We start from the raw sequence: 27,420 nt of genomic DNA, 5'->3' as shown, positions 1-27,420 counted from the left end.
GGCTCCTCCTCCAGTTTCCAAAAGTGAACCCACTGCTCCCAGAGCTGAAGTCTGGGTAGCAAGATATGCTGCCTAACAAGCCAGTTTGAAATGATGTCCTCCTGAACACTTATCCAGTTTCCTCCCAGGCTACTTTGACCACTGCCAGCCGCATCCTCTGGAACCACCAAGGCATTGTAGTGTTAAATAGTAGATAATTAGGAAACCACCAGAAGTAAACTGTACAACATATAACTATAAAAAATGGAAAACAAGCCACAAGAGAGATTGGCAAAAATAAATATAAACAGCAATTAAGTTATTGAATGTACCAGAACGAATGTTTACAAACCTAACTAAAATAAAATTCATCAAAGTTTGGAAGCATGGCCAATTTCTAATTACTTCTTATCATCACATTGGCCCCAGAGGAGATATGCGGGCTGAATTGGCACTCATTTTAGATCTAAAATTCTACAGTAAAATCAACAGTTTTCATGTATATCCATTCACAGAGCTAGTGAGGGCAAAAGTCAGTTCTTCTCCTGTCTCAGAAAGAACAGATTTCCACACCCAGACATCAGGAAAATATTAAAAATAGTCATTTGCTTTCAATAAGCCACACGGTGTAGATCCACCCTCCCCCCCAATCAGTGGGGAAAAAAATAACAGAGCTGTATTAAATTCCTTCTAACAAAGCGTGAAAGGAAAGAACCAAGTAGAGTGGGAATCTTAAGATAAAGATGTCAGAGCCAAGAGTTAAATAGGAAGCCATATACTCTGAAACATATTGTGGCTCCCCACTGATAAGCCAGCTCTTTTTCTATTTACTTTTGTAAATAACTGAAAAGCAGGGAAATCTGACTACACAGCTTTCCACACAACTAGAAACTGATGGGAACTGAACAGAGCTCAGAGAAGTTCTCAGGAAAATGAAGCCAGCTCCCTGCGCCTGAGGTTAGAGACTCATATAATACCTTGGGCCAAAGAAACAAGTGTCCACGTGATCCACATCCGTGTCTTACGGACCGTCCTTGTTTCTAGACCAGCACTCTTATATACATTGCCATATGCTAGCTTTTATGTATTTAGTCCAAAAAGAGCTAGACTTGTGTATAAATGTACCTACAATTTAATCAAATCACCGCCCAGTCTTATTTCTGCTGTTGTTTTAAACAGTGCTTCCACTACTTAAAATAGACACAACATGGGGGGCAGGGACATGCTATAATCCAAGATACCTCCAGCAAAAACATCAGAGCAAAGGGAAAGATAGTGTGAAAACACAGCAACCCAGAGTCACTCTGATTCCGTGTGCACATTTTCTGAACCAAGAGCCAAAGGCTGGGTACCTTTTAATTCTCTGTTCAAAATATGACACTTGATAACCTCACTGTGGCTGTTTCTCAAAATAGAGACTGGGCCTCACAGCAGATGTCTGGGCTGGTGAAACCTGAGCTCAGTGGCCCAACAGGCTCTGAGGCAACAGGCAACACAGCCTCTCTTGCTCTTTGTCCACCGCCTCAGAATTCCTGCAACCCACCCCCAGGGCTCAGAACCTTGGGAGATACCAGACCTTGGGCTCCAGCTCTCCTCACCCACTTCCCAGATAACATCTGCCACAAGAAGTCTAAGCAATGATCACTAACAACAGCAAAAGCAAAAACAAACCTTGAAAACAGTGTGATGATTGCCCAATGAGACAGTACTTACATCATCAGGGTTGACTGATCATTTACCGAGCACTAGGCATGGTTCTGTGAGATGTGCCAGGCTTCTCAGGCTTGTTACAGTAGAGAAGGAAGAGAGAGGGAGAAGGGATGTTGGAGAATGGTTTTTGAAAATAATGTGTGGTGTTTGTTTGTGTATTGTTTGCACTCCTGAATCCCAGAGGCCTTTGTCACCAAGCTGATGCTCCAAGCCTAAAGGTGTCCTGTCTGCTGGCCCCTTCCTGCCCAGCCCTAACTAGGTCACCAGGAATCCCACTTGTTTGTGGGTTAATTGGAGAAGCACCAAGTGAGAAGGGCGGTCTGGTGTCCTATCTTCTCTGTAGTATGCTAGAAAAGAACGGGCCTCTTGCTGCTGCTTTCCAGGGCTCCCCATGCAAGCACATTCCTAGCATCTGATTATGGGATTCTGAGTCAGCTTGTAGGTTTCAGCAAGTGTGTAACACAGACTGCTTCTTCACTTTTGCACTGTGTTGCAGGGTCATTTCTAAAGGTTTAGGCATCAGGAACTGGACTTTGAAGATTAGACTTTTGCAATCACTATTTGATCCCAGGGTGAAGGGGTGGCCATCATCCCCATCATACAGAGGGGAAAGAGAGACCATCATAGGATATAGTGTTAGACCATGCATTTCCTGATGGTGCTGAGATTAGAGCCCAATCCATGTTAACCTTTCCCTTGTCACTTCCTCGGGGTCTGATTTCCCTTTTCATCTCTCACTGTGGAACACTTTTACAGTCCATCCTGTGACTCTGTTATCCACTGACTCTGTGGAGGCTAGAAGGGATTGGCAAAGATTGACAGATCTTGAATCCCCAAACCCATCTGTGTATAGAACCACCAAGGTTCTTGTCATGGATGATGCAGAGAATGATTGATATAATATTGGAATCTTACAAGTCAGACCCATCTGGACCACATAGGGAGTGGAGTTTGAGACATTTCTATCATGGAGGATAGATGGACAAAGATTTTCTAGAGACGATCCATCTTTGGCTTGAGATGGGACTCAGGAGTTGGTGAGGCAGAAGGTGGAGATTTTGTAGGGTCTTCCCTTAGAGTCTGAAGGTGAAAGTTAGAGCATCTGTGACTTTAGAGACAGGGAAAGTGCCTTGGCAACTTGGACTCAGGGAAAGGAATGGAAGTGTGTTGGGGGAATATAAGGGGAAAATGGAGGAGAGTGTGAGGTTGAACCCTGAGCAGATGATGAAACACTTGAAGAGACAAGAGGCAGGACTAAAAGGAAGTCCTTGTCTGGCTATCATTAGGGGCTAGGGTGCTACAGACTTGGATCCTCATGGTGCATGTATATGCTGGGCCAAGGGGTGCTTTGGTGTCCTGGGTGTTTGTTATGAGGAAGATTAGAGGAGATGCTAGAGGCCTACTCTGTACTTTCCTAGGTCTGTTTTGAAAGTGACCTTTGTCCCTAGGGGATGAGAGAGGCTGATGACAGCTGTGAAGGTTGTCAGCCAGGTATGCCATTGATTCTGGTTGCACAGCACTAGACAAAGAGATGAGGTGACAATCAGAGGTAGAGGAGAGCTGGAGAGGATGGCCAGATGCCCAGATCCTGAAACCTGCTGTGCATTCATTGGGGTCCTTGAACCCTTGACCACAGGAGAGCTGAGAATCCACCAGGCTCACAGGCATATCTGCTTGTATGTGTCCTTTGGATCAGCAGCAGTCCCTGTGATTCTGGGACAGGACTGTGCGTAGAACAAAATGTATCTTTCGGGCTTGAAAAAAAATATACCGTCCCTTAAGGACAGACTACAAAGAAATAACGAGCTTCTGGTTGTATAGCTTTAGAAAGAAGAAAAGCCAAAACTCCTTCAGGAGACAGTTCTACATCATAGCTGAGAAGATGTTGGGAAGAATTTCTCTATGCAAATTCAACAAAGCTTAAGCACATGAGTCCTGCTGGCAGTGTTAGGAGAGCTGAGTCATCTCTCTAAGAATACTTAGGCATCTTCCCCATGGGAACACCTATGAGCCCACACTGCCAACTCCCAGAGGTTTGCACACGCTTTGGGAGGAAGAAGCAGATGCTACCAGACATCCTCATCCCATAGGGACTCTGCCCTATCTCCTGCATAACTCCTGTATTCTCCTTCATGCTTTTATGGGTCTAAACAGGGTGTCAGGGGGCGGAGGATGGGACACAATTCCAATGATGTCATTCTGCAAAAGGCCTTGTTAGCTTTTTGCTGGGAACACAGGCAGCAGCAGCCTCCCCATCTGTGAAGTACCACATCAGGTGGCACTCATAAAAATGTCACTGTGCTCCTCCACCAGGCCTGATTGAGCCCAGTGGAGCCTTTCCTTTATCTGCTGAGACTGCACTGACTACCAAAGAAAGCACATGCTCACCTGTAAGTAAGATGAGCAAGTCGCCCAGCCTGGGCAAGAGACAGCCTGAGATGCATGCATGTATGGGCTAACGGTTTGGGAGTTGATGAGTTTTCTCCCAGTTTACTTCATTTTGTTTGCTAAGGATGTTCAAACCTCTGTAAACTAGTATTGAGCAGTTTTGGAAAGTAGTTACTCCTTTTCTGTAACACTCAACAATACAGCAACTCTAGTTTCTATCCGATCCTCAACCCCGGAGTAGAGAGTTTGCTGATAGCTCACTCATACACACTACCAGCTTTCTTAACTTGCTAGAGAGTTCAGTAATAGCTATGAAAGCCAGCTCAAATGTTCCTCTGTGAATACGTACCTGATATCTGGTGAGATACCAACATTCCCGTATATACTGGTCCCGGAGCTCAGAGGCTGGTAGGGGCTCCAAGCTTTTGTTACTGTGTTGCAGAGAATCCTATCAGGAGAGCCCATCTTTTTATGGTGAGTTACTGAAAGCTTCCTCCACCCTAGGTCAAAACTAAAATTTTATTGTGAATAGCATTTCTTAGTTTTCAGTGTGTTTACTGTGTAAGTGAGCTTTTCATTGTGTCTGGAAGAATAGGCTAATGTTCTACTCTTACACTGATAAAAGGTTTTTCCTTCCATTCCAAAGAGTAAAAATACTTGTGGTCAAGTAGTGGTCATTGATCATTACCTGGGTTCCCATAGGAGTCATCTCATATAACCCTCATGCAAACAGTACCTGGTAGACCTCCATGTTCTCTATTCAGCTCTTAGCGAAACCAAGGCCTACACATTACAATGGTTTCTCCAAATACAGCCACCTGCTGGAGGATGCACAGTAAGTCAGAGACTTTGCTGGGTCTGACCTGTCAGACTTAGTGACTCTTGAGCAGGGAGCCATGCCCAGTACTTGATTTGCACTTACAAGAGGGTATCCTGGGGCTGATTTCCAAAAGACAGTCCCCTTCTGTTGCCCTGATAGGTGTTTCTATGGGTATACTTATATCCCTTCGTTCAGTGAGCAGTGTGGTACTCAGCACCTCTAAACAGCTCATTTGCAAGCTGTAGTTTAAATGTGGTATCTTAGCCTGTCTGTTTCATACAGACACACTCTAGGCTTTGTTTATCTGGATCTTGTATGTCTTCTTAGACTTAGGTTCTGTTTTGAAAGGCAAGAACAGTTGTGAAAGCTTTGGTAGTAGTTTTCTGATTTGTTTTTTCTAGCATTAGAAGACAATCCTGTCATAGGAGCAATGCCTTGTGTTTTGGGATTGCTGAGCCCTGAGAGAAGGTCTAACAGGATTTCTTATTTGGAGGTCCCCAATAGACAACCTGTTTTTATAAAAACCATGTTTACAGGAAGAAGATTTGGTATATCTTGTTTTCAAGAAGTTTCACGGCTTTGGTTATATATTGAGTGAAGGTTTTGTCCCTAGAGGCATTGAGGAACCCTCGGGACTAACTGGGGCCTGCCTCAGCTCAATTGCCTGTCATCAGCCTAGGGCATGTATCTCCATCTCTGCAAGTCCATTTATTTCTCCGTCGTGAGGAGACACAAGATCCTGACATTATGTCTGAGCCACATGGAGCTTTCACAGTGGGTATAGTTCTCAGGGAACCCCAATTCTGTTTACAGTGTTTGGCCATAGCCTTCATTAAAGAGGATGTATCTGATTGTTTGCTGGAAACCTTGTCAAAGAGTGGCCCTAATCCAATCCCTTTCCCTGCAGGGTCCCAGTAACCTAAGACAGGGAAGAGGGCCTGCATTTCTACATTAGCTTAGGGTTGTTTGGTTTTGAAAAGTATTTGAGGCAGTGTAGTGTACATAGCAGCTAGTGCAATGCCCAAGTGTTATGAAGAGCGTGGGGCCCCTTTGTTCCGTCCCGCCCGGCTAGTTTACACCTGAAATAATCACACAGAAAATGTATTAATTAAATTACTGCCTGGCCCATTAGCTCTAGCCTCTTATTGGCTAACTCTCACATCTTGATTAACCCATTTCTATTAAATCTGTGTATCACCACGTGACTGTGGCTTACCGGCAAGATTCTAACCTACATCCATCTCAGGCTGGAGATTCATGGCAACTGCCTGTCTCTACTTTCTTCCTCCCAGAATTCTGTTCTGTCTTCTCCACCTACCTGAGTTTCGCCCTATCAACTAGGCCAAGGCAGCTTCTTTAATAACCAGTGAAAGCAACAGAAATACAGAAGGGCACCACCCAAGGTTCAGAAATACTGCATCTGGAATTCTGTTATTCTAGCTGTGTGCTTGTCAGAACATTGACCAATCTGTTGGGTCCTTAAGGGCCTTATCAGATTGGAGAGAGGGAACTTGTCACATGAAATTGCTGTGAGGATTGGAAACATACAATGTTTAGCTGGGCGGTGGTGGCACATGCCATTAATCCCAGCACTCAGGATGCAGAGGCAGGGAGATCTCTGTGAGTTCAAGGCCAGCCTGGTCTACAGAGCTAGTTCCAGGACAGGTTCCCAAAGCTATTGAGAAACCCTGTCTTGAAAAAAACAAAAAAAAAGAAAAAAAGAAAGAAAGGAAGGAAGGAAGGAAGCAAGCAAAAAAGAAAGGAAGAAAGAAAGAAAGAACAAAAGAAAGAAAAGAAGCAATGTTCAATTTGATGATGAATTCATAAATTTCAGGGAAATGGTAGCTATTAAACAGGCTGTTAATGGATTGTAGATGCAGGAGTTGGTGCCAGACATTAGGATGCCTCTTAACTTCTTGGCACCTGACTGTACTTGGGGTGAGAGTGGGGTTCCTGAAACCCTTTGTGTAAAGTTGAGCACAAGACAGCTAATCACAGAGGATTTATTCCTATAGCTACTTTTTGGCACAGTGTTTTCTGAGCAGTCTTCCCTGGACTTAGCACTTTGCTTGTCAGTGAGAAACTAGAATGTTGAAGTCTTTATTTTCTTGGAATTTCTATCTAGAGCTATGGCTAGTAACTGACACCCAAACAGAACAGAGACAGCTCATTTTGCACTCAAAGGCTCCCCTCCAGGAGGAAGCAAAGACAGGAATTCAGAGAGACCTTCAGGAGAGAACAGAAGCTCCCATGTGGCTGCACCATAAACAGATGCTGATTTGCTTCTTGATGTGATTGGCAGGCAGGCAGCTCTACCTGGTTCCACTAAAATGTTATATGAACATGTGCTATTTAGCATCAGCTAGGCAGGATATCTGGTTTGGTAAACTGCAGGAATCACATATTTGGTGTTTTTCCGGGGGAATTAGTGTCAGCAAACCTTTAACTTCTATGTCCATGGATCCTGGGTGTCTCAAGAAATTTTATGACTATATGTCTTCAGTTGGTGTCTCTGATGGAGAGACAGGAGAAATACAAAAGTAGATACCCTTTAGATGCTGGCCTTGGGGCTACAGAGAGGTGGGAGAGGCATGAATTTTCCATGTTGAGTCTACAGATCCTGAACTCCCTCATCCTGGGCCTCCTGTAGTCTGAGTGGCAGCCTTTCATCTCCTGTGGAATTTGGGTTTAATTCATCTGTCTGCAGAGATCCTGAAATTTGCAGCTTCTGGACCATTTAGGCCATGTCTTCATAGGTCCTCTAGCTTTCAGGGGACAGTTTCCAAGCACTCTTCTCTACATTGAAATAAAACCCAGCTGGGAGCCATGGACTGATGAAAAAATTAGTCAGTACTCAGGAGCTGGATTGTATGATGGTCCCACATCATATGAAGCCACAGTCGATGACTTGGAAATGCCAGAAATGTTGTCTTATGTAATATACTTTCCACCTTGTAAACAGTTCCTGCCAGGCACACCCACCGTTTTAACTTGGAGAGCTGGGAAGGAGTTGAGTTGTGTACTAGTGATTCATCCCTTGAAGAGCCCTGGCAGGACCTACCTGGTGACAGCTGATTAGCACCTGTCCTGGGTGTGCCCAGGAGGAGCTAGGCAAGGCCCTAACCCTTATGACTTGGTGGCACTTGGGCAGAAACTTGGCCCTCTCCTGTGCCCCACACCCTTGACTCTTAGCTTCAGCACATGGATGGTTTGCATAGATCTGAAAGAGCCATCTACTTGGTGGAGTTCATGGTTGTTCACAGCTCTCTGTCTCAACTGCAGTGATTCTCTCTGCGCCATTCAAAAGTGAAGGAGGCTCTTTATCATTGTGACTGTGTGCTTTTTGTTTGCTAGCTTGCTTTTCGAGACAGGGTGTCTTTGTGTAGCCCTGGCTGTTCTGGAACTCCATCTGTAGGCCAGGCAAATCTTGAATGCAGAGATTCACCTGCCTCTGTATTCTAACTGCTAGGATTAAAGTCGTGACCACCACGCCAAGCTAGGACTATGTGCTGTCGAGGCCATTCAGAGAATCCATGCCTGCAAACATGGAGAAGGGAAAGTCAAATTTGTCCTAAGGCTGTCTACTACACCCACACTAGAAATATCTTCTCCCTAATGCACACATCCTTGACAAGCCTGACTACAAAATATCTGCACCAGTACATTGTCCCTTATGGAAGATGGATCAGGAGGGAGCCAGGATTGAGACTTGATCATATTCCATGCACAGCCCGCCCCTTCCGTCAGGATCCCTCCTGGGGAACTCATCATGCTACCTCTGACCTCATAAGAGTTTAAAATCTCTCCCCTCTTCCTCTTCAGGCTTAGCACCCTTGCTTCATCAGATAGGCTGCTCATCAAACCTGCTATGAACATAGATGAACAAATATACCTAGTCAAGCCTCTTTTATCAGTTATTTGGCATCTATATTTAGAAGGACTTGCTAGTCATGTGATAATTGCACCTAATTTTAAGGAGTCATTTTCCTGTCTCCTCTGCTACTTCAGAGCCCTAGTAGCAGTGCGCGGGTGTTCCATCTCTATAGTATACTAATTGCTTTTGCCAAATGAAATAAAAGTTGTTGCTGTAATAATGCTATTTCAACATTTGATTACAGTCCATACACTTCAGCTGTTAGGACTTAACTGGTCAGTGACAGGCACAGGGCATTTTCAGCTCCCTATGGGGTTTCAGGTTGAGTCTAGAGATGTGGAGACTCTTCATCTAGGTCATGGGTCTTTCCCCAGGCCTGTCTCTCCCAGAGATGAGCACTCGGGAACTGTGGTCTTCAAGAGATGTGAACAAGACAAAGAGAAGGGCGAGGGCAGAGTGCTGTGAGGTTCATACAGATGGGGCTGCTCCAAACTGCCGACTAGCTGTTTGACAAAACTGCTGACCCTGGGAGTGCCAGGAGAGAGGCTGAAGACCAAGAATCTAAAGGTGTGGTTATCACTATAGTCTGCTGGGACAAGGATGGCTGATGTCACTGAGATGGAAACTCCCTCAGTCGCTCGAATGGACACCGCTGCCTTTGCTGGGAGTGTGTTCAGTGCATTGTGGTGTTTCTTCTTTAACAGAAATAACTAGAAATGATATTGTGGTTTTGAAATGTTCTATTACATGTGCATACATATTGTGTATATATGTATACATACACACACACAGACACACACACACAGAGACACACACACACACACACACACTTACACCACTGTCCTGAACAAATAGCTCTGCTGAGTACTTACAACCTTCCAAGTTGTATCAGGCTGTAGTCAGTGGGTTCTGCCAGGTAGTTTGTGGATATGCTGTGAGGAACAGCCCTCAGATCATGTTCCCTAAATGCTGTGGAAGAAATCTTAGGGCGGTGTAAATGACTGGAAGGGAAGCTGGTGATGTGACTGGAGGTCGTGAGGTTCTGGGCAACTGGGCTCATGAGCACAATCGGGTGGATACAGCGGTATCGCAGGTATCTAGAAGACGGTGGTGGATTGCTTTTGCGATGAGCAAAGGAACGGTTGAAACCCATTACCTCACGGTAGGACTGTGCTCCTGTGATGATAGCACAGAACACTGAGATGCTTCCTGCTTGACTGGGCTCTGCTGAATTGGAAAAGGTATTTCTTTTCTGAAAGTTACAAAATAAACAAAATTGTTTTTGTGCAAGCCCCTGTAGCAGGACTTCTGTCTTGAAGTTGGCTAATTTGTGAATGTTTCTTTGTGCTCATCTTTTTAATCTCCAAGATGGGATTAACAACTGTCCTTCAAAGAGACTCAATAATGTAGTGGTTAAAATTTCGGACACTGTGAAAATTATGTGGGTTTGAGGGTAGCATAGCTCTACATCTTTGTAACGCTGCGGAAATGTGCCCCTTTATTGTCCATACCATAGGAAAAGTCTTTCCCTTAAAAGTGCCACAGATAGAAATATGATTTAAGAAATAATGGGCTCTCTGATACTCGTGATTTTACTTTATTTTTTATTTTAAATTGTTTTTTCATTGTTTTATATAGCCCAGATTTGGCATGAGACTCACTGTGTAGCTCAGGCTGGCCTGGAACTTGCTACCTTCCTACCTAAGCCTCTTGATTGTTGAGGTTATATGAATGTGCCACTATTTCTGAATGTTTTTTACTTTCATGTCTAGGGATGAAAAGAAATAAGCAATAGCAATTAAAATATAGCATAACATACAACTATTATATAAATCTTATGTTTTTATTTTTTTAAGTAAATTTATAACTACTTACATACCACAACAGAGAGTGCCATTCCTCAGTGTTGTTAACTAGGGTGGGGACATCTGGAAGCTTACAGCCACTTCTGGGTCCCATTTACTGCTTGTTCACATTTCTAAATGATGGCTCATGTTTTACAAGTAACACACATTGCAGTAGCAAAGCACATGTCATATCTGGCATCGCCCAGATGCCACCACTGGTCTTTTTAGACTGTCATAGAGGCTATTACTAGAATGTAGCCCTCTCTAAACATGTTCTCCTAAGCAAATACTTTGAAATTTTTAATTTTTAAAAAATTACTTTAAAATGTTATTGTTCCTTGAATTTTAGATTTTTAAATGCTGGTGCATTCAATATACTATTATAAAATGATTTGTTAATTTTTATTGATATGTTCTATTAGTTATTTAATTTATTGGTTGGTATGTGGTTAGATTGTTTGTCCACCATTAGAAATTATGACAGCATATCTCATAGGATAGTCTCACAAGCTTCTTGAGAAAGAATTTCTAAAAAAAAAAAAATTTCTAGAAGCCTATCTGGCTATCTTTGAAACCTCATGCTAAAATGCCTACAAAGGTCATTTGGGTAATAGACCTCAGGATGGGTGGAGGGCTCTCATGACCTCTGTATGGATTTTGTGGTTAGGGCTGTGCCGGGTGGGGAAAAAGCAAGCAGTAGGAGCACTGGGGTTCCTGCCTCTGCCTGATACTGAGTGATTGTGGGTCTTCAAGTGAGCTCCAAATCAAACTGGGCTGCAGAATATTTTGAATCTGGAAAGTGATTTTTGAATAAATAGATAGTTATTAAGTAAATTGTGAAGGTTATTATAAAGCATCCCCCAAATGATAAGTGCTGAGTAAATTGTGGCTACAGTTATTATAAAACACACAGGGTCTTTATGAATTAAGACTCCTGTATATAAATTAATGCCTGTGCATTTGCAAAGATATGTACATAGTTTTATATATGCTTATAAACACATTTTTATTGATTATATTGAGCTATACATTTTTCTCTGCTCCCCCTCTCTTCCTTTCCCCTCCCCTTCAACCCTTTCCTCTGGTCCCCATGCTCCCAATTTACTCAGGAAATCTTGTCTTTTTCTACTTCCCATATAGATTAGATCCATGTATGTCTCTCTTAGGGTCTCATTGTTTTCCAGGTTCTCTAGGATTGTGAATTGTAGGCTGGTTTTTTTTTCTTTATGTCTGAAAGCCACTTATGAGTGAGTACATATGATATTTGTCTTTCTGGGTCTGGGTTACCTCACTCACTATGGTGTTTTCTAGATCTATCTATTTGCCTGCAAATTTCAAGACGTCATTATTTTTTTTTTCTGCTATGTAGTACGTCATTGTGTCAATGTACCATATTTTCTTTATCCATTTTTCAGCCGAGGGGCATTCAGGTTGTTTCCAGATTCTAGCTATGATAAACAATGCTGCTGTGAACATAATTGGGCACATGTCCTTGTGGTACAATTGAGCTTCCTTTGGATATATACCCAGAAGTGGTATTACTGGGTCTTGAGGAAGGTTGTTTACTAATTATTTGAGAAATCGCCATATTGATATCCAAAGCAGCTGTACCAGTTTTCACTCCCACCAGCAATGGAGGAGTGTTCCCTTTACCCCACAACCTCTCTAGCATAAGTTGTCATCAGTGTTTTTGATCTTGGCCATTCTTACATGTGTAAGACGAAATCTCAGAGCTGTTTAGATTTGCATTTCTCTTATGGCTAAGGATGTTGAGCATTTCCTTAAGTGTCTTTTAGCCATTTTAGATTTTTCTGTTGAGAGTTCTCTGTTTAGGTCTGTACTCCATTTTTTATTGAATTATTTGTTCTTTTGATGACCAATTTCTTGAGTTCTTTGTATATTTTAGAGATCAGTCAGTCCTCTATCTGCTGTGGGGTTGGTGAAGATCTTTTCCCATTCTGTAGGCTGCCGTTTTGTCTTGTTGACCATGTCCTTTGCTTTACAGAAGCTTCTCAGTTTCAGAAGTTCCCATTTATTAATTGTTTCTCTCAGTGTCTGTGCTACTGGGGTTATATTTAGGAAGTGGTCTCCTGTGCCAATGCATTCAAGTGTACTTCCCACTTTCTCTTCAGTGTGGTTGGCTTTATGTTGAGGTCTTTGATCCATTTGGACTTGAGTTTTGTGCATGGTGATAGATATGGATCTATTTTCATTCCTCTACATGTTGATATCCAGTTATGCCAGCACCATTTGTTAAATGTGCTTTCTTTTTTCCATTTTTTAATTTTTTCTTCTTTGTCAAAAATCAAGTATTCATAGGTGTGTCTCGATTAATATCTGGATCTGTTGAAATAAGAGCGGCGGAGCTGCGTCCCCAGCACCCGGCCGCCTGCATGGCTAGCTTTATACCCGAAATAATTACACGGAAACTGTATTCTTTTAAACACTGCTTGACCCATTAGTTCCAGCCTCTTATTGGCTAGCTCTTACATATTGATCTAACCCATTTCTATTAATCTGTGTAGCCCACAAGCTGGCTTACCAGGAATGATCTTAACCTGCATCTGTCTGCAGTGGGACAATCATGGCGACTCACTGACTCAGCTTCTTTCTCCCAGCCTTCTGTTCTGTTTACTCCACCCACCTAATGGCCTATCAAGGGGCCTAGGCAGTTTCTTTATTCCTTAACCAATGAAATCAATAGATTGATATATGACACTCCCACATCATGGATCTTCAATTCTAAACACATTTTTCTATATAAACGTATATGCATGTACACATGATGTATACACATTATCATATATTCAATATTTGAAGTGCATTGCTAGCAGCCTTCCTCACTATATGGAGTGTCCAACAGGTGGATGTCTTGTTGACAGGGACTGGGAATTTCCTCCGAGGTTAAGTGAGAATTCCAGCCACAGTTCAAAATAAGGTGAAAAGAAAAACAATGGGGTTGTGTGTTGGGGTACTACCACTTACATCCCTTTGCTACCCACAGCCACATCCATGCCAGCAGTTGTATTGGTGATACTGGACTAGAGTTTTCTGAATAATATTAGATGGCTCAATTTGGTCTCAGGGCATCCAGTATTATAGATTCATAGATCCATGCGCTTAGATCTCGTTCTAGTTCCTGAGCTGGAAAGGAGGGAGCTTTGCAGAAAATTAGGGACCACCTCCTTACTAGTGATGAGTCAGCATGTATAATCCAAAAAGGGCCAGACCAACAAACTCAGCTGCACACACCTATACCTTGACCAGGGTGGGTAGAAAATAAAACATGTTGCTTACAGATGGGTACCACATTCTTAGGATGTTTCTTTTACAGAAACACTTTCAAAAATGCTTATCATGCTGTTTCTTTGAGAGCGCTTTGTTTTTACTTGCTTGTGGAAGATATTATCTGTTAGTCCTGGAGACTACTGACATAACTGCTTTGAAAGGTCTCCATAGCTTTCAAGGTGTTTCTGAAGCGGGCCATGAATGCTTTTAAGGATGAATCATCTGGAGCCAAGCATAAAACCCTCACCTAGTGTTTCTGTGTTATCATTTTCAAGAAAGAAGATGAAGGCCCGTGCTCCACCACCTCCTGGAAAGCCTGCTTCCCAGAATGTCCACAGTGACCAGAAACTGCCTCATGATTCTACACTGGGTTCCCAGCACAGCCTGGTCCAAATGAAGGAGTCACTACAGAACAGCACCTTGGACATCACTGTGGTTCTGCCCAGTGGACTGGAGAAACAGAGCGTGGTCAGTGGAAGGTAAGATTCTGGTACCTGGGTGAGAGTTCCTGTGTACCTCCTCACATATGTGGGCATGTCCTATTTAGTTCCATGTTGAATTTGATTCAGGTTAAAATGCCTGCTATGAATTGGTCCAAGATCAGAGCCTCAGAGATCCAGAAGTCCCACTGGAAAGTGTGGCCCGACTGACCCAGGCAGGCTCTCTGGAATCTTTAGGGGACTCAGAGCTAAAAGCCCATCCTGGTAGAGTTTGGGCTTAGAGAAAAGTGTAGAGATACATACATTTTACAATTTATTTTTTGTGATAATTAAACAAAATCTTGATGAGTATTGGTTCCAGCCTCAATATCTACCAAAGGCTGGAATTCTTGTGTTCTAAGATACCATGCCTTTAGTTGTAATAGGTAATATCACGTTGTTTTTGAAGCTCTTAATGCCAGCACAGTGTAAGAAGATATTTTTCAGTAGGATTTCTCTTTGCAGCCATGTCACAGGTGTAGGAAGATCTTCACATTAGCTTCAAAGAAGGTTCTTGGACTTGAGACCGATACCTTTGGTGGCATTTCCCCAGGCCCAGCTCACAGACTGAGTTGTAAGAGTTTCTATGTGTGTTTAGTTGTTTTATAAAGCAGTCATAATCTTCAGCACACATTTCCTGCAAAGTAAGGAGTTTGTTATACTGTCATATCATAGTTTAAACACTATTTTAGAGTGCATGCTATTCTGCCAGTAAATATACATTTACCACGTTTATATTTTCTCCAAGTTGATAGTTAGTGCTTTTTCTTCTCTTAGCTTGTGGCAGATGGGTAGTAATGCATGAATCTTCTTTGACAAACACAAGGAAAGGTGGGGTTCCTTCCAGAGAGTAGAAATATTTCTGAAAATCCTTTCAAGTGGATGCATTGTGCTCCCTGTACCTTCAGTTTCTTCTTCCCTTTAGAGCAACAGTTATAACCATTACAGTTTGTAAGATTGCTGTGGAATCTAGGAAGATCCTTATAAATTATTCAGATAACGTTCTCTTCTTTAAACAGAGAAACTTAGAGTCAGAAAGAGCCAGCCTCAGCCTGGAGGCCTCTGTGCCTGGGCCACCCTCTGGGTGCTACAGGTGAAGGCATGCTTCACTGGATGTCAGATTCCTCACTCTTGTTGGCTTTTTTGTTACATTTTTTTTCTCGTCTGCTTCAGCAATGGCTTTAGCAAAGAGCATGCTCATTTTGCCCTAAACAGCAGTTTACAAAACATAGCCAGCCCTGAACCTTGTATTTCCACTAGAGAAAACAAGCTAGTGACTGACTGCCTATGACCCCATTCTGCAAATTATAGTTTTCAATTTTTTTGAGCTGCTCTGGAATTTAAAACCACACGTAAAAGTCCCTATCTGTTCTTAAATATTAAGACATACGGATGGGGTTTGGAACGGTTCCTGACTAAGGGAGAAGGCCTGGCAGGCCTTTAGGAGTGGGGCTGCCAGCTCCCTGCATGGCGGGTGGGAAGGGAGCCAGCAGCCCCATTGCTTTAATTGGGAGCACAAGTGAAGAGAATATCTTTGAAGACACAGTACCCTCAGCCCCGGGGGAGCTTCATAAAAGGCTCTTAAGTGTTGACAGTGTTGGGCTGTGTCATTTTTGTGTAGAAAATTAGTCACATCCACATTGGTTCAGACGGCTAAGGGACCTCTGGCAGGGAAAGGCAATGTTTCTTTCTCCAGAGCGGAGGGAATTGCTCCCAGTGTTGAGTCCTGTGATTCCACCCCTAAGAACGATTATACCCTAAACAACACAGAATAAACAAGTTTATACGTGTGCAGGGAATTCCAGGTCACGAGCCTTGTAAAGCGGTGGAAGGACTTCCACTTCCTAGCTATTAAGCTTATGGCAGAGGCTCTTAAAGAACATCATTATGAAAGGAGTTTCCATGCTCAGTTTCCCCCTCCTCCTCCCTTCTTCCTTCCCGCCTTCCCTTCCTTTTAAATAAAGGACACTGTCTTTTCTGTGAGGAAGTAGCAAGATTGAGGGCCTGAGATTTAAACTGCAAGGAGCGTGCTGTCCTGGGAAAGGAGGAGTGTTTTCACAAACACACAGCTTGATAGTCTGCAGAGGGTCCTGGGCTCGTTTGGACGGTGGTCCTATTCCAGCACTCCTGAAGGGAAGTATCATTTTGTGGGCCCCTGATAGGTTACTAAATATTAAAATGTTCAATTATCCATCAAGCAAAATAAATAAGGAATTGCAAACTCATGTGAGTCTCTCTGAGAAGAGGGTTTCTCAGCCCACAGGGGAAAGTGGAACGTTTGCTGAGCAGCCCACATAAGGAAGGTCCATGTTACAGAGTCTAAACTGCCTGCCGGGCCATGCAGTGGTTATTCTGCAGCCCACACAGATTATAAGAAATCTGACTTTGCAGTGCCAATTTTCTTCAAACCCCAGGAACAACAAAGATGCTGAGTGGCAAGTAGACTATAGACGAATTTCTAAGACAACCAGAATCCCTTATTCTGAGGGTAGTTTGTGTCCAGGTTGGCCACAGTATATCCTCTGGATGAAGATCATATACAAGACACATGCCTCTCCTATAAGCTGGACACAGAATGCAAAAGACCAATGGTTCTCCAACCTGTGGGTCTCAGTTGCTTTGGGGTTGAAATGACCTTTTCACAGGGGTCTCATATCTATATACTGCTACATATCAGACATTGACATTACGATTTATAATAGCAAAATTACAATTATGAAGTAGCAACGAAATAATTTTATGTTTGGGGGTCACCACAACATAAGGAACTGTATTAAAGGATCACATTGTTAGGAAGGCTGAGAACCACTGAAAGTCTCCACAAATTAATTAAAGGATCACAGCATTAGGAAGGTTGATAACCACTGCTCTAGGCTCTGAAGAAAAAGGTAACTTGTAACACACGGGTGAAAAACAGGAGGACAGCGTTAAGAAAGGACAAGAGTTACTGTGGTCAGAAAAGGGATACCTTTGGGGCAGAACCTGTCCACACCTGCTCCCATAACCCACATCATATGGGATCGCTTCTGGACAGGACAAACACCAGGCTTCCCTGCATTCCCGGCTTATCTCCTCTCTTCAGATGAAAGAGTCCAGCCAACATTGCTTTCAGATGGTTTTCTAGTTCAGTTGCCTTAAGAAGACAGGCTCTCTCCAGATAGCAACTTGCACCTCTCTCTAATCCCAAATTATTAGACCTTTTATGGCCAGGCAGCAGCTGCATGGCCCCGAGAAATAAGTCTCCGGAATTTTACTCCATCGTTCTGTCTCTAGCCTGTGTTAACCAGGACCCAGGCTTTCACAAAACTGCATTCTTGCTAGAGATTCCAGCCTCAATCTGAAATCCTGCCTCTGGCCATCCGACCTCCCTATTGATGTGCCTCTTTGTGGTCTCCTATCTTGTTCTTAACTGTTTCTGTGTCTTGTCCTGGTGAAAATCCTCAGTGCAGACTGTCTGCCAAGGACCTTGATTACATTTTGCCTTGCCTCTTTGATGCCGCATGAACCTGTCAAACTGGACTTTCTCTCAGGATTTGTATTATTGACCTTGTGGTATGCCTTGCCCAGAGCTTGGGGCCACATGCTGGCCTTGGTCCATAAGAAAGTAGGGCGCATTGGAACAGTTTGAGATTCGGCCAAGCCTGTAAATTCAGTTTGTTTTAAGACCGCCGGGATATACCTGAAAGCACTTTGCACGCCTAGCACCCAGTTACCGGTCATTCAGCATAGGTCCCAGGTGTACATGGCATGATACTAGTATCAGGACATTTTAAAGGTCAGCCCCTACACCTATGGCATTGATGCCACCAGGGAACAGGTAAGAAGTATAGGTTTTTCAGCCCCACCCAAGCCTGGCTGAATCAGAATGCCATGGGTGGGGTCCACCAAACTGTGTCTCCACAGTCCTAAAGGTTCAGACAGGATCCTCATGGGGAGATCTGCTGACAGCAAGCTCTGGGCAGTGCCCTTGGCCAGGCACTGTGTCCTGACAGTGCGCTTGGGCTCTTCCTGGCCTGATGCCATGAGGAAGGAGTCCGGAGTCTATATAGTCTATAAAGAGGCCTCATCATCTTTATCTCCCAGACAGTGTGTCTTCAGTGCCTTCCCATCTGTCTCAGGGAATGGTATAAGAGCAGGCTGCGATCTAGACAGAAAGTCCCTTCAGTCCAGGAAGGCAGTTAACTTGTGGCCCCTCTGGCTTTGGTCTGCTGACCTCTGAGTGACCCACCAGCACGGGGATAGTGGTGGTGGTGGCACAGACCCTTCATTTCTTGTTTAGTCCCTTAGTAGGACTCTGAAAACAGTCATTTATATGACTTTATATGCTTTATAGCAGAAGACCAGTTTCTTATTGAAGTCACTGAGTCAGAAAAAAATCGATTTTTGAACTTTGTATACATTTAGAAAAAATATGTGTGTGTGCGTGTGTGTGAAAAATAAATATATTTCATATATTTATATGAAAACATTTTTTTATTTTCCCCTAAGATAGGGTTTCCTGTCTGTCCTGGAACTCACTTTGAAGGCCAGGCTGACCTCAAACTCTCAGACATCTGCCTACCTCTGCCTCCTGTGTGCTGAAATTAAAGGCCACCACTGCCTGGCAAAAAGCAATATTTTTAAGAGAAAGAAGTTTATAAAAATTCTATTCACTTTTCAAGTTTATAATTAGAGTGCCCAGAAACAGTTTCATCTGTGTTATGAATATTAAAAGGTATTGTGGGGCAGCAGAAAGCAAAAAAAGCCATGGAGAATCAGTGGGAGGAAAAAATTAAGAGACTGACAGTTATAAGTGAGCCCTCCAGCTCACCTCACTTGATTTTGGGAGGTGGTTACTCCTGCTTTATGCGAGAACTTTTACTCTTCTATTAAACTTGTGGCTTCACCTTAATTTTAGATGGGTGATTAGATAAAGAAATGGTACAGAGGGAGATTTTGTGTTTTATTCAGATTCCTGAGTGTTCCTATGACATCATCACCTGGGCAAGATCTCTAGCACTTTGTAACTCCCTAACATTCCTGACTCTGTCTTTGACTTTCTGATTGCTGAGTTTCATTCCTTGGGAGTTAGGGGAAACTGTTTTGCAATTCAAGAGTCTGATGTCACTTGCTGAGAGCAGGGTGGCACTCTTTCACATACCCTATAATCGTCTGCCAGAGCAGTATACAATTCACATGGAAAAGAACAGTGAGCTGTCATTTACTTAACAAACCGTGGCATGGAGCCTGCATCTGAGCTGACAATGTTTAATGTCTTGAAGGTGTTAACTCAGTGGAGTCTACAGCAACCATCTAAGGCAGACTCTAGCCTAATGCTCTTCCTGTGGGGAAACTGAGGCACAAAGCAGTGCAGGTGGACTCCCTGGGTCAGAGAGGCTACATATAGTGATCTTAGGATTCCACACAACCAGACTATATGAGTATCACGAAAAGAACGCTGCCATGGTAGACACCAGTCCCCCACCAGAGGATGATGTCAGGACAGCTGTGGACCAGGCACCAGGACTTCTCTAGATCATCTCGGGGAGGAGGAGAGGCCAGACTCAGCAGGTTGTGAGAATAATGAGTGACCAAGCAGCCTTGCCTGCCTTTGGAAAACTCTCTGTGGTGCAGATACAGGACTTACTAAGACCGTGTGGAGGCATACAGAGAACACTCAGTTAACAAAGTCACCAGTTCTTGGTTCATAGACAACAGGAGGCAAGCTGGGATCTGATGGATCTGTAGTAAAATCCCACAGGGACTGTAGGCAGCTAGTACCTCTCTGTTCACTGTGAAGCATTGCCACTATGCAGAGAACTGTCTTTCCCTACCTAGACAGGTTTCTCCAGGAGGATCAAAGGAGCTTTTAGAGACCCAAGGAGCTTCTTAGAGTTTCTCGAATGCCACCAAGTAGCAGGTTAACAGGTGTGCTAAAAACTGGAAAAAATCCTGGCTCCACTCACACTCTGTTTTGAGAAATACATAGTGGTAAAATCACAAGTCCTGCCAGTGAGCATCCTCTTTTAAATAAAGTGTCAACCCCCTCATGACACATAGTAAATTGACCCAGCATCCTGTGTTTTCCTATATGCGCCCAGGTCCCTATTACAACCAAATCAGTCCTCAGAAGAAAACTCCCTCCGGGTTCTCACAGTGGGAGTTGACTGGGGTGGGCAGCTACTAAGACTTCAGTCCTATCTGCCCCCCAAACCTCCTCACCTTTCTATAAAAACTGATCTGTGCTGGGTACAGGTTCTAGCCACCAGGAAGGCGTGGGAACCTGTTTGCTTCTCAAGACAGAGTTAGTAATGACTCTGTGTTCTCCGAGTAGCATGCCTAGTGAGCCATGTCTAGTTTATTGTATTTTGGGGGTTTAGGGTTTGTTTTTGGTTTTTTGTGCTTCTCCCTCCACTTAATGATAGGTTGAAGTAGGTGGGTTATTGGTTGTTGATAACTGCTTCAACCCTCAAATGTTGGAATGTAGTTTCAGTTTCCACAGGATGAAGCTCTCTATGGGAAAACTACTTTTTTTTTTTTTTTTTGGTGATTTGGGAGGGTGGAAGACAGTATTTCAGAGGGATTAGGCCAGGTGATATTAGAAGGTCATAGAAAGTTGAGATTTGCACACTGAGTGATTTGCTTCGACCTAATTGATAAACACTGTCAATGCATAGAGTGGCATGTACCGGTGTTGTTAAGGCAAAAAGGTGTGCTCTCTGCAGTGAAGAAAGCCCCAAACCTTGCATGCTCCCTTTTATGGCGCTTTGCATTTCAGATATGTTTCTAAGGACTCTGACTGTTCTTCAGACATCAATGTTTGGATGACAATAGTTACTGACTGTGTGCTTTTTGTGTTCTTTGATAGTTTGTATTCATATGTTTATATGGTGTAAATAGATTCCCCAGTGTGGTTAGCTGAGGCAAAGCTGGAATCAGTATCGTTCGGCATGGGTATAAATTGAGTCCCAGCACTACCAGTTTGTAGAAACCCCAGAATGACTCTTCCTATTGCGCATACTAGAACTAAGTGTGAATCTATAGTAAGTAGCCCTAGGCTGCCAGAAAGACAGTGAATGGGAAGTTAGTATTATTTTAAAGATTTATTTCCATTTTTATGTATATAAGCATTTTGCTTGCACGTCTATTAAATGCATTGCATTTGTTCCTGGTGCTATTTAAGGCCAGAAGAGAGTGTCCTAGAACTGGAGTTACAAATGGTTGAGTCACCACAAGGATGCTGGAAATCAAATCTAGGTCCTGTACAAGAGCAGCAAGTGCTCCTAACCACTGAGCCATCTCTTCAGCCTGAAGATGACACCATTGTATTGTTCCATTACAGCTTATCTTTCCACAGTGCCCATTTCAGGGTAGTCAAGAGTTGTGCCCATGAGCTTCACCTCTGACCTTATTTTATTTTATTGAGCCACCAAAAAGAAAACCCTAGCACCAAAGGATTCAACAGAAAATCATTCAAAGAATAACATGCCAATGCTTCTTAAACTCCTCAACAATAGCAACAAAGAATGGATATCTCCAAATATCAGCACACCACAGGCTGCCATCCAAATGAACAGGGCTGAAAAAAAGAAAATTCAGAAAAATACTAGCAAAAAAAATAAACATGGTTATTTTAGTATTTTTTTTTTGAAGGGATTTCTTTTGTGGAAGGCTTTGCTATGGTACATGGTACATGGCAGTGTGTTTTCTCTTTTGACTTTAAGTTCTGTGTAGGGAGAGCAGTGAGTGTGTATCCAAGCTGGAAAAATCAGAATTCACAGCCCGGCTTATCCTGCTCATTCCTTAGTGTATGTGTGAATGCTGAAGATGTCCTGGTCCCTCCTACCCAATGTCTGAGGGAACACAGGGTACCAGCTTCATGTGAGTTATTGTACTGGTTGGTGCGTGCTGTTAGCATCTTCTTAGAAGGAAGATATGGTAAGCGTTGCCTGGAGACAGTCTTGAGTCTTTCTTTGGATCAATCAGATGTCCTGGATGTTCATTAGGTACAATAAATGGATGAATAAATGAATGCGGAATGGGGAATTTAAAAGACTCTTTTGATATGGGATTTGCTCAGAGCCAAGGAGGGAGGACCAGGAAGTGTTGTTCTAGTCATCTGTAATATTTTCTGAATTAAGCATGTACTTTGTGCATTCTCCTTCATTTTCTTAACTTTCTCTCTCTCTTTGTGTGTGTGTGTGTGTGTGTGTGTGTGTGTGTGTGTGTGTGACAGAGAGAGAGAGAGAGAGAGATTTCTATTGTTTTGAAGTAAGTTCTTAGTATCTGTTATGGTTGAAGATTTTTAAATCATGATATTGAATTTTGTAAGATATTTTTAATATGAATTGAGATGTATATATGTTTCTGTGGTTAATTTTGATGATATGATATATCACATTATTTATTGACTTGTCCTTATATATTGAACCAGACTTGAATTCTAGAAATAAATCCCATTTGTTCATGGGACGAATCTTTTTACTATGCTATTGAATTATATTTGCTAGTATTTTGTTGAAGATATTTTTTCCTCCCTGTTTGTTTTGGATGGCAACCTGTGGTTTGCTGATATTGTAGTAGGGAGATTGTTAATTCTTTTGTTACTATTTTTGATGAGTTTAAGAAACATTGGTGTGTTATTTGATTATTTTGTTTAATTTTCTGTTGTACCTTTTAGAATTAAGTTTTCCTTTTTGGTGAGGTTTAATTTGGTGAGGTGATTCTATCTCTTTATTTGTTATTGTTATGTTCAACATTCTCATTTCTCTTTGATTCAATCTTGGTAGATTCTATCAGTTTCTATTTGTTAGCTCATTGTTCATCAAAGTACTTATCAATTTGTTTCAACTTAAAATTTAGTCTTTGAATACTTTATATTTACAAATAACTGAAAAGCCAATGCCATAGAACCATAGCTTGTATAGTTTTTGCTTCTAGAATTTAGATAGTAAACCTAGCAGATCCATGGGTTTAGCTAGAAATGGAACTCTTATTTTCATCTCTTATGATTTTGAAAGGTTGTTAAAATTTTATTTTTCTTTTAGTAATGTTGGTTAGCATTGAAACTGTTAACGTGCCATCATGTAACCGTGAATAAGAACTCAAAGTTTTTAAATTGCTGTTGTCGTCCTTGTCTTCTTCCTCTTCCTCCTCCTCCTCTTCTCTGGGCTTTCTCATGCATTCACTGTCTGTCTGTTCTGCCTTACTCAGTTAGACAGAAAGGAGCCTACAGCAGTCTTGATAACCATGATTTGTCTTCTCCTTTTCAGCCATGCAATGATGGACCTCCTGGTTGACCTTTGCCTTCAGAACCACCTGAATCCTTCTCATCATGTCCTGGAGATCTGGTCTTCTGAGACCCAACAACCCTTGAGTTTTAAGCCAAATACTTTGATTGGGTCCTTGAATGTACACACTGTACTTCTGAAAGAAAAAGTCCCTGAAGACAAAATTAAGTCTGGCCAACCCAAGGTGCCTGAGGTCAGTGGTGCATGTGTGTTGTCTGAGGATAGACAGATTTGTGCACAATGTGCAGGAGTGCTAGCAAGGACAGGCTTGTTCTTGGTTTGAGTCCCTAACATGCAGTGCTTTATTGAGGTTTCTTCTTCTATGCCAAGTGAAGGTAGGTACTGGCTGGATTTGCTACAGGAAATAAGAACTTTCTAAATTTACTAATGCTTATTGTTGTAATATTGATCCTTTCTTCTTATAAAGTTTGAACTGTTGTAGGGCAAGGTATCTGTCAGAACTACCTTGGAGATGGAAGTGTTCCTAAATCTGCATTTCCCAGCATGATAGTCACAGGTCCTATGTCACAACTGAGCACTTGAAATGTAGCTGTATAATCAAGAAATTGATTTCTCAGTTTTGCTGAATTTTACTTAATTAATTGGTGACCACTTTCTTGGCACACATATTTCTAGATGTCTTTTAGCCCTAAGAGTCAGAGCTCCATAAAAGAGTTTACTGCCTGGGAGTGAGAGAAAGGATAGGCCCTTTGGAAAATTTTAATTTTTAATTTTTTCTATCTGTTTTTGGTTCTGAGAGAGGAGAGAGAGGGCAGGACTATGAAGTTGGGTGTGTAGGGAAGTAGATTGGATCTGGTAGGAGCTGGGGGAGAGGAAAGAATATGATCAAAATATATTATTTAAAGATTGTTTTAGGAAAATTTAGGAATATTTGGACTGTTGTGTTCAGGGAATATCTTAGTTGTCATTTTACTGCAGCCATTAATTATCAAGTAAAATTAATCCCAAATTCTTAGAGTGCTTTGTAATATGGTTTTAAGGATGGTCTTTAGGCTCTAGTTAAGGCAGTACTACCTGGATCAGATTCTTGGAAGATATACTCAGCTTTCTTGCTTTCAAAACTGGCAATTAATTTCTAGTTTTTAGTGATTAGTAACATTTAATTGGTGCCTGTCCACACTAAATCTGTGAGAGAATCTCAATTATACTTCAAACAAAAGCAGTACTTCATAGAGAAATACCTCTTTATATCCTGTGGCTTTTCTTAACTGCCTAGACTCCACCAAGAGTTAAGTCCAGATTATGTGTGTGGTTCCTCTTGGAGAAACCCAGGCTGGAGCAGTGCCCCATATTTGCCCTAATTTACAGTTCATTAAGTCCACCAAGCCTGCCACTCAGAGCTCAAGGTGACCACGACCTTTATCTATCACTCTTCTCACAAGCTACCTTGACCTTTGCAAGGTCTTTGCAAAGGTCAAGGTAGCTTGTGAGAAGTGGAGAGCAGTGAGCATGAACTGAAGTAGTCCACATGGAGCTTGGACTCCTACAGGTTCCTGATGGGACACCTAGTGTCACTGTAGGTACTTATAATTGTTTTTTCTGAGTATTATATCTGGTATTTGAAAAAGACTAAACCTATTTCTGGCTTAATATACACACATCTGTACATACCTCATGTACTTATAGTATGTATAATGCCTTTATATATAAACATATATTCACATGTTTATGTGGATATTTCGACTTCTTAAGCAAGCGTTTTTGTTTTGTGAGGCTTAGTCTTAAGACTATTCATACCATTTACAGAGTGTTTTCTTTCATGTGCTCAAGTCTAAGCAGAATCTGTGAAAGGTTGTACACATATAGGATATGAATTTCAATGCCTCGCTGAGGTCAGTTTCTCCCATTGTTTAGTAGTTGCTAATTATGAGAGAGAACCTAGTAAATATCTAATATTCCATACATTTATTTTTCAGCATTCATTATGTTATTTTTCTCCCAAACCCACCAACTCTGTGGAAGAATGACCAGGGGCTGGGAAAGTCCTGCCACACTTAGTTCTAGAATTAAAGCAGAAATTAAAGCAATTACAGAAATTTGCAATCATAGAAGTTTTGTGTCTGGTGTGTTCTTGCAGAAATCTGTGCGTCTGGTAGTGAATTACCTGAGGACACAGAAGGCCGTCGTGCGTGTGAGCCCTGAGGTGCCACTGCAGAATATTCTGCCAGTCATCTGTGCAAAGTGTGAGGTCAACCCAGATCATGTGGTTCTGCTCAGGGACAATGTCGCTGGGGAGGAGCTGGAGCTGTCCAAGTCCCTGAATGAATTAGGGATAAAGGAGCTGTATGCGTGGGACAATAGAAGAGGTGAGGCTCACCATGATGTACATACCCTGATGCCTAGTGCCTCGGACATGAGGTTTGAACACAACCCTGTATTCTCTTCTTGCAGCTCTCAGTAGCAACACCTAGAAATGGGTATGGGAAGCTTCAGGCACCTCGGTTTTTGGCCAATAGTGAAGTAGGCAAAAAAGGAATTTGGCTTTTTGCCATATTCTATGATGCTAACTATGTTCCTCCCTCCCACCTCTGCAAATGACTTTGGCTTTCTGACTTTGAGTAATAGCAAATAAAAAGAAATGGTGAGGGGAGAGTACACCTTCCCACTCAGAGACCACTTACAACATTGCTTGAGTTTTGATCCATTTGCATTTCTCCCAGACTTTAGCCTCTGCTTGTATCTAAAATCATTTGCCCAAAGAACATTGACTATCTTCTGAAATCAACCAATTCTGGTTCCCGTGATCAGTCCTATAGACAAATTTTACACAGTTTATTGCCTATGCTGCACCTATGGTGTGGATGTAGCACGATCATCGTGCTGTAAATGAGTGGCAGCCCCTGTGTAATGCTGGCACAGAGAAATATGTAATCAGATTTTTACAGCTGACATAAGGGTTTGAAGTTTTAGTTAAATGGCTGTCAGGAAAAAACAGAATTTGTAGTCCTTGACGTTGTAGTTTTAAGATGGACTTTCAATTGTCTGTGGAGCTCTGCCCTTGGTCAAGGCCTAGCTGTCGCTACCATTAAGTCAGAGCAGCTGCGATTACCTGCAGGGGACCCTCACGATAGTGGTCGGAAGAACACTATTACTGCCCTTGTTATTTATTCTCCAGAGAGACTGGACTTTTAAAAGTAGACACTTGGTCTTTTATATGTTCTTCTATAGCCTTTCAAATACAACTTTTAAGATAATTTATTCTAATAAAAATGTGTTTTCCTTCATTGGCAAATATATTGTGAAAACAGTGCTCGTAGTGTCTTCTTTGGGTCCAATCCGTACTTTGCCTCATCTCAATCCACCCTCTCTGGGGATTCTGGGGTCGTTCCCCCATTTGACATGGAAGATAGGGTTTTAGTTCCAAATAGTATAAAGTACATGGAGTAGTTAGACTCCTGGAAAAGGTACTCTGAAGATTAGAACATTGTAGCCAATCAAGTTTATTGCTGCACATGTTTGTGGAACTTGAGGTTGAACTCCGGACCTCATGCATCAGCTTCCAACCAGTATCTTTTAAAATCACAGTCAGTAGTGCTCCCAGTGTAAGCAGCACAGACAGGAATGCTCCCAGTGCCAGAAGCAGACACTAGTGCTCCCAGGATCAGCAGCACAGACACTAGTGCTCCCAGGATCAACAGCACAGACAGGAGTGCTCCCAGTGTCAGCAGCACAGACAGGAATGCTCCCAGTGTCAGCAGCACAGACAGGAATGCTCCCAGTGTCAGCAGCACAGACAGGAATGCTC

General features: G+C 42.4%; 1 protein-coding gene across 4 annotated transcripts in view; it reads left to right on the top strand.

The window, feature by feature from the left end:
• The window catches only part of Cobl (cordon-bleu WH2 repeat protein), a 221,182-nt gene that overhangs the window by 60,068 nt on the left and 133,694 nt on the right, over positions 1 to 27,420 (top strand). For all 4 annotated transcript variants that reach the window (XM_026785116.1, XM_013350757.2, XM_026785115.1 and 1 more), the window contains exons 2-4: positions 14,182 to 14,385; positions 23,637 to 23,847; positions 25,753 to 25,981. In XM_026785116.1, the coding sequence (XP_026640917.1) occupies positions 14,182 to 14,385; positions 23,637 to 23,847; positions 25,753 to 25,981 (644 nt within the window). The remainder of the gene's footprint in view (positions 1 to 14,181; positions 14,386 to 23,636; positions 23,848 to 25,752; positions 25,982 to 27,420) is intronic.

This window comes from Microtus ochrogaster, linkage group LG1 (genome assembly GCF_000317375.1).
Source record: "Microtus ochrogaster isolate Prairie Vole_2 linkage group LG1, MicOch1.0, whole genome shotgun sequence".
Classification (NCBI taxonomy): Eukaryota; Metazoa; Chordata; class Mammalia; order Rodentia; family Cricetidae; genus Microtus; species Microtus ochrogaster.
The sequence above is the reverse complement of the archived record's forward strand: the minus strand, read 5'-3'. Positions and strand labels throughout refer to the sequence as shown.